At 44.2% G+C, this 7,784-nt stretch overlaps 1 protein-coding gene across 1 annotated transcript in view; it reads right to left on the reverse strand.

Annotated features, from left to right (window-relative positions):
- The window catches only part of PGD (phosphogluconate dehydrogenase), a 25,034-nt gene that overhangs the window by 10,816 nt on the left and 6,434 nt on the right, over positions 1-7,784 (reverse strand). Inside the window, exons 3-6 of the mRNA XM_019639705.1 lie at positions 7,120-7,299; positions 4,540-4,605; positions 3,734-3,852; positions 2,012-2,081 (exon numbers count right to left, since the gene is read on the reverse strand). Of these exons, the coding sequence (XP_019495250.1) occupies positions 2,012-2,081; positions 3,734-3,852; positions 4,540-4,605; positions 7,120-7,299 (435 nt within the window). The remainder of the gene's footprint in view (positions 1-2,011; positions 2,082-3,733; positions 3,853-4,539; positions 4,606-7,119; positions 7,300-7,784) is intronic.

Raw genomic sequence — 7,784 nt, forward strand, 5'->3', positions numbered from 1 at the left:
AAAAAAATCATCATATGACAATTCAACACAAGCTTCCGTCTAGTCCAATAGTATTATAAATTAACTCTGAATCCATTCCTCTGTAAGGACTGAAGCCCCCAATTCTCTATAAGAACCTAGAGCTCCTGGGCCTGCATCTCCCACTCTGTCATTGTTGCTAAGAGCAGCTCCCATTCCCCACTCACAAGGAAAAGGAGTCTTCTTTTTCCTGAAGTTACCACTTTCCTACCAACTGGAGGATACAATAAGTTGGCTAATTAAATCACTTGTACTTTAAAACAAATATAAATGTACTATAGTTATTTCTAGTGGTTACTGAGATATAAAACCTCAGATCCCAGGTCTGGCTCTCAACCTCATAAGCCCAGAAGTTGCTGGGGGCTCATACTTGACAAGATAATGATTTATGATAAAAGTGGCAAGATGTATCAAGTCAGAATACAGTTTATGAATTTATGATGAGAACTTTACGGATCTTAGTGGTTACAAATGTCAGTCCGATCAACAGCTTCTGTCCTTACAGACAAGCTACATGAGAAATCCAATTATCTGAAAATTCTTTAGTGGGCAAGGAATCAGAACAAAGGGAAAGACAGGGGTCAAATATTTAAAGGCACCGTCACATGCACCCATCTCCATGACAGGGATAGACCTGCCTGGTGGACCAGGTGTCTGGTTGATCTGAGCAGCCTCTCTACTTAGATTGCGACTATGGACATTTACATCAGAGACTTCCTTTGTTTGTTTCCACTGCTGACCTACCACCTCTGATTTTGACACTTTCTTCGGCCATGAAGTAACATGGATAATAACTTCTTACTTCACCCCGCCCTTCCTGTAACTTCAAAAATGAAGTAAGGAGTGCCTGCTTTTCTTATGGATACCAGCTTTTTCAATACCCTGAGACTAAGCCTTAAGGTTATAGAGTCAGCCTGACTTGATCAAGATATGTTAAGGGAGAGTACTGGGTTTTTCCTTCATGATCTTGTTCCAAGTATATCTAAAAAGGAAGTTACCGTCACTGTACTCTGACTGAATGTACTCCACTGTCAGGAATGCAAGTTCCCTTCCCAAGCCTTCATACTAACGAGAAAATTACCCAATGCTAACTAACAGCACCGGCCTCTCTCTACCCTAAGTGGATGGAATATGATTAAATTCAACGACCACTGGCTAAAATGTGAGGACCAGATTAGTTGTTCAAGTCACCAGGCGCTGTCAGAGCCAGGAGGGAGGACATCCCTCATTCCTCATATGTTTTAGTCCTTGTTTCTTCTCTACCTTTTATCTCATGTAGAACAAATCTAATATAGTAAAAATAGTGCTGATATGACATGAATGGAGATTGGGAGCTAAGGAGATCTTGGAGACCATCCAGTCCAACCCCCATAGTTTACAGGTAAGAACACTGAAGTCCACGTGGGGAAAGGGACTTGCCTACCATCACCCAGTCAGTGAATGGGGAGCCAGAGTTACAACTCAGGTCTCCCCAGACCAGGGTTTTCCCCTCCATGACATGGATGGAGGCTGCAATAGGGATAAACTCCATTTTAAAAGCAACACAAAACACAGCAAGGGGAGGTATGTGTGAGCACGCCTAGGCCACCTGGACCATCAGGGCAGAAGGCCACCACTTCCTCCATTGGAGCGCAGAATACCTACCAAGGCAAGCGAACCCCACTTTTGATTGTGACATCCTTTCCTGAGCCATGAAGAAACCTGGCTTAAAATCATCTTACTTCACCTCATCCTTCCTGTTCCGTTTTAAGGAATCTGTCTCTCAGATGATTTGAGGGCTGCTTTTAATATCAACATCAAGGCTATGAGTAGTCAATTAAGATACATGACATGCACAATAGGCATGCATTTTATGCATCAGCTGTGGTAGCGACTTAAAAGACCAAGAAACTTATGTCACAAAACCACCCGCTAGGACCTAAGTGGCCCTGTGCACTTGGTCACATCCACGCCCATGTTGCCAACTGGCTTTGAAGAGGGGTCCAGCACTTGCCCAGTCACAGCAGGGTTCTCCAGTTCCTACTTTGGCCGCGATGCCCTGGAAGATTGTCTTGATGTGGGGCCTGTGGAAAGGAACCACGTAGTTTAGCTGCTGAGATCTCAATTAAATACTCAAGGACACCCCCACCCTGATTTTCCTTCTTTCTAATAGAGAGGAGGGGGGATGTGCCCGCAAAAAAGTAATGCAGTGCTTAGGCTCAAGGCAGACCAGCCAGAGGCCACAGGCTACCTGAGCTGAGAAGACAGACCAAGAGGGCGGGAGCATCAGCAAAGCACCAGGAGAAATTTCTATCACACTAGCCAAAAAAAGCTGTGGTTCCAACAGCAAGCAACCCGACAGTTCCTTAGAGACCCTATTTTATCAGTCAGGATGTATGTTATCCAGAACAACATGATCCTGGACAGAGAACTGTGCAGTTTCCAAGAGCTCCGTTCATTATTATTCAGAGAAAAAGCAGCTGTTCTCCGTTCCACCCATAGCCCCTCAGGAGGGTGTATTTAACTCCTGACACTCTCTCCATATTGTTCTCCTCTCTATTGACCAATAAAGGCTTCTTCACAAAACGTTTTTGGTAAAGACACAAAATCTGACGGGTTGTAAAGTTAACACTTAGGATCAGGGGACTAGACATTCCTCAAGCTTTAGAACTTCGCTGGACTCTTACTGAGTGCTTCGGGTAAAAGTGCCGTTTCTACTTCCGCCAGACCATGAGCAAGAAGTCAATTAAGGAGCAACTGGTGCAGCTCTGCATGGCAAATATTTTCATGGGTATCATCTGCGTTGCCAATAGGCCACTGGGCAAGTACCACAAGATAAATGTTTTTAAGCTTCTGAGGAGCAAGAAGGCCTCTACTTCTAGATTCAACAGACTGAAGAAAAGCCCCAGGCTTATTCATCAGAGAAGTAATATAAAGAATCATCTTCCCTAGCACACTCTTTACCTCTGGGGACTAGGTTTGATCACTCCTTACTTTAATGCCTAATGTAATCCTAGAATGTATGGAAATCAATCTCATTCAGAAAAGAATGTTGCCTTCCCATTTCTCCCTCAAAAGGATCCTTCCTTTTCTTTCTCTTCTGCTCATTCTCTCTGACTTTCTCCTTTTCTATAGTCTCAGCAGTGCTGTTTCTCCTCAGTCTGAGGTATAATTAATTACTTGCACCTTTTCATTTTGATTCTCTATCCCGCTCACCGCTCCCACTCTTATGTCTTATACACCCTCGTTTTTTCATACCAGAGTACCGCCCCTTCTATGGCCAACCCTTCCTCTTGTGTGTAGTATGGTGAACGGTGTAAAATTTGTTTTTTCCCAAGTCAAATAACAATTTTCCATCATATTCCCAGGGACAAAAGAGGCCCCATCAGATTTTTCCATTACTCACTCTTACTAAATAAAGCAGACCTTACTCCTAAATCCAGACAGTACACAGACATCATCTAAACTGCTTCCTGAAAGCCTCTGAACCCTTTAAACCTATTTAGAACTCCCATGTATCCATCTTGGAGGGAATAACAGGGGGAAAACAGGCAAAAGAGGAATGTGCACATACACTGTGTCAAAGCAACAAAATGTACACCAAGTATTTCCAGCATCCCTATCTCCAAAGCTCAGCCACCACAGAGGTCAGAGTGGCAGAACTGCTTCCAGCTCACGCATTCTCCAAGTTCAGGCTCCCCTGTGCGGAAATGGGGGTGGTGCTTTTGGTACTCACCAGGCTTCTTTGTTCCCTCCTGGCATAAGCGATGGGCCATACCGTGCCCCTTCCTCTCCACCACTAACTCCGCTCCCCACAAACAAGATTCCCTTGGCTTTGAGGTCTCGACATCGTCTCTACATGAGAGAGAAATAATTTCATCGTGCTTCCATAAAGTAAGCTTCTCCCAATGAATGAGAAAAGTTGTCACAAGTATGGGGATCCCACATTTGACATGATATAACCCCAGGATCCATGAATAACCTGGTCGTTAAAGAAATGTAATTCCCTCAGTTTGGGAGTTAGGAAAAAAAAAAAAATCCATGAAAGTTCAAGGTAGCTACTCTGTCCCCAAAGGAATGTAATAAAACCAAACATACACTCCTATTTTACCAGAAAAGACCCTGCACAATAAGACTCAATTAAGAAAGGGTTGGTTCAATACAAGTATGACTTCCTAGCAATCAGCACTTCACTGTCCAGGGACTTCTCCCAGCAGAGACCATTAAAACAGTGGTTCTCAACCACGTTATACGCTGACGTATCATGGACTGGTGGCAGAGAAAGGGAAGGGTTACACATAAATGCTCTGCCTGCAGTATCTAAACTGTAGCCCTTCTTCTGAGTTTTATGTGACTGATGAGAACCTTATCCATCAAGTATGTCTTAGCAGAAACAAAGGCTGAGAATTACTACACCAGTACCAATCGCCTGAGTCAGCACTACAGAAGGACAGTCCACTCTTTTGTCACCATGTGCAATGCTGATGCTTTTTTCTAGAATGTGCTCAGAAAATGGAAGAGTCTGGCCTGGAGAATACTTACTGTGGTATCCCTGTATTCAGAATTTCCTCCATCGATGATGATGTCACCAGTGTCCAACAATGGTACCTGTAACCAGATACCAACATTAAGGCGGGCCAAAGACATGAAAGGCAAAAATAAAACACACCTAAGCCAATTGAAACAAACAAGAATTTATTCCAAATATGCCCCATCTAAAAGTATGTATTATTTCATTTCCAATAACCCTTTCTGTGGCTAGAGCTAGACCCTACTGAAAAGCTTTTTAGGGCTAGTAAACCCAGTTAGAGCTCTCCACAACTGAAATAACTTTTCTTAACTAGGCTGAGATCTTCCAACAAACAAAACCTACTTGGAAAATGTTGTATTTCCAACATGGACCATCTTCCTTGTTTATATTCCCAAACAGGCCTTGAACAAGACCGTCTTCCCACAGTGCCCCAATCAGGCTGGCTTTATTATTTACTACTTGGTCTTTCCCTACAAGGTTCCAGGAAACATTACTTAATATTCCCCTGTGCTGAAGAACAAGCTGCCTTTTTCCAGTTCATTCTGTCTACAGTGAATCACGGGCAGCTTGCTACATAAAAAGCTTGCTATGTCCTTTATCACCATGTTATTCCTTTCTACGTCATTTTTTCTTTAAAATGGTAGCACACTGGTTACAAATTCCTCTCCCTGTAGAAACAACCCCCATGTGAGCACAACCCCTCTAGAGCAGGGGGTTCCTCCCTTGTCCTTGCTTATTGTCATTATGTCTCTCACAATGTGTCTTCTAAATGACCAATGCCTTGGCTTTTTCAGAACTGTTACTGTAGAACTGATTTTGAGGATCTAAATATTTCCACTGGTTCTCCTTCATCCATGTGCTTTGGGGGGTGGGGCGGGGAAGCACCCCGAGGCTGCAGGACACAGGTGGTGAGGTTGTCTCCATTTACTGCTGATGAGGAAAATCCTCCCCACTTAGTACACTGCACTCTTTTCCCAGAGTTACGTGGAGGGAAGGGGCCCTAGAGGCACCCCAGAAACAGCTTATAGCAACAGTGCCTCAACCAATGCTGCTGTTGTCCCCATTGGCGGCTGCTCTGCCACAGCCATCCCAGTGGGCGAGTGGCCATCAGTCCTTCAGCAGGAACAAGTTGGGGAAAGAACAGGCAACAGACAAGTGTGAGACAGACGGGCAACGACCACAGAGGAACGGGCCCACTATCCCCTAGCCTTAGGGAGTGGGGGGCTGGAGAGCCTCAATGAGGCCTCAGACTACAGTGTGAAGAACCATGAGCAGCACCTCCATGAAGCCCCCCCTGCCGCAGTGATGATCAGGGACCAGAACGCAACTGAGGCCTGCCTCTTCCAGGCCCTCTAGGGGACTCCATGCTAGGGCACCCACCTGCCCCCTCATGGCCATCACAGCCCACATGCATATTTGTTTTCTTCTAAAAAAGATACACTTGCTAAAGCCAACAAACTGGTACAAAAATAAGTATCCAGTGTGTCGTTCCTAGGATTCCCTAAGGGGATCTTTCATCACGTACTAAATTATACAATGATTTGAGAATTGTTGCTTTATAGGAACACTGAGGAAAATGAAGTCTATTTATAAGTGTGGACACTAGTGTGTATTTGTGAATAGCACTAAACAGTCATAGCACACAATCAAAACAAGTCCACTAAGGTTACAAGTCACGCGCCACATAATGACGGTTCAGTCGATGGCTGACCGACCACACATATGACGGTGGTCCCGTAAGATTAAAATGGAGCTGAAAGATTCCTGTCGCCAATGACATGGGAGCCATCATAGCTTAACTCACGTGTGTGGTGATGCTGGTGTAAACAAGTCTGCGCCGCCAGTCGTATAAAAGTCTAGCACATATAATTATGTACAGTACATAACACTTGATAATGATGATAAACGGCTGTTACTGGTTTGTGTGTTTACTGTGTCATATTATTTATCGTTAGTGTACTCTTTATTAAAAAAGTTAAAAAGTTTGCTGTAAAACTGTTTACATCTCGTGTCTCTTGATTATACAATAGGCAGACCACCCCCCATACTCTATAAAACAGTACGTCATGGTACATCTCGTGTCTCTTGATCGCATCGTTTTCTCTTGTGCTTGATTTAATCTCATGTGGTTTTGTACAGTGACATGCTGTACAGGCTTGGAGCGTGGGAACCATAGGCTGGACCACCCAGTCCAGGTGTGCAGTAGGCTAGACCATCCAGGTTTGTGTAAGTGCGCTCTGTGACATTTGCACAACGACAAAATCTAGTGACACATTTCTTAGAAAGTGGCTCTTGGCTGTATTGTTTTTACTCTTGTTAACGAACCCTTGTTGAAATGTCTCCTGGTGTCCTCAAAACTTTATATATAGGGAATTATTACCACCTGAGGATATGCTGTTACTTAATTAGTACCAATTAAGTTAACCAACACTGAGACATTTAAGCAATTATTTGGTCAGAACCGAGCAGTTCATATCCAGAAACTGAAGGTGGGGCAGGGAATCTCTTCGGTAAAAAGAAGTGAAACAACTAAAGGAAAGAATGAGGAAAGTTGTCACACTAGCAGCAGCTGGGAGCAGAGGGGGCCTCACCAATTTTTCGATGAAATCGTCAACGGCTTGACCAGCCTTCACAAGCAGTACGATCCGCCGAGGCTTCTTCAGCTTGGAGACCATCTCCTTCAAGGACTGAGCACCAACCACCTTGGTTCCCTTTGCCTCGTTGGCCAAGAAATCATCAACTTTGGAGACTGTCCTATTAAAAGCACAGACCTAAAAGGACAAAACGCCAATGAGGAGATCTAGGACACACAAGACCTTCCGACTATGGACCAGGGGACCATGAAATTTCTACTCAGCCCAAGGTTTTGGGGAGGTTGGACCCTGCCTCTACCCTAACCTACCCAAGTGCTGACAGATCACTGTAAAGTTCATTTTAGTGAAGGAGATGGCAGAGACCTGAATATAAGCAAAGGTCAACTACCCATGGCATATCTAGTCTGTCACTAGCTAGTCAGAACTCAAATCTAGGAACCAGCTGGATCCAGACTGATATCTCTTGCCACTGATAATCCTTGTATCTAAGCCAGTTTAGTGCTTATAGTAAACTTTTCACTATCCTCAGGTCTCATTAGGCAATCAAGTTAGAGCTCTACACACCCAGCAGGATTTCTCCTCCTGAAATACCGACAGGTTTATTCAGGCTGCAAACTTCACAGAACTGACAGGGACGTTTAACAGGACCCTTCTTCCTCCAA

This window comes from Hipposideros armiger, unplaced genomic scaffold (genome assembly GCF_001890085.2).
Source record: "Hipposideros armiger isolate ML-2016 unplaced genomic scaffold, ASM189008v1 scaffold_46, whole genome shotgun sequence".
In the NCBI taxonomy this organism is placed as follows: domain Eukaryota; kingdom Metazoa; phylum Chordata; class Mammalia; order Chiroptera; family Hipposideridae; genus Hipposideros; species Hipposideros armiger.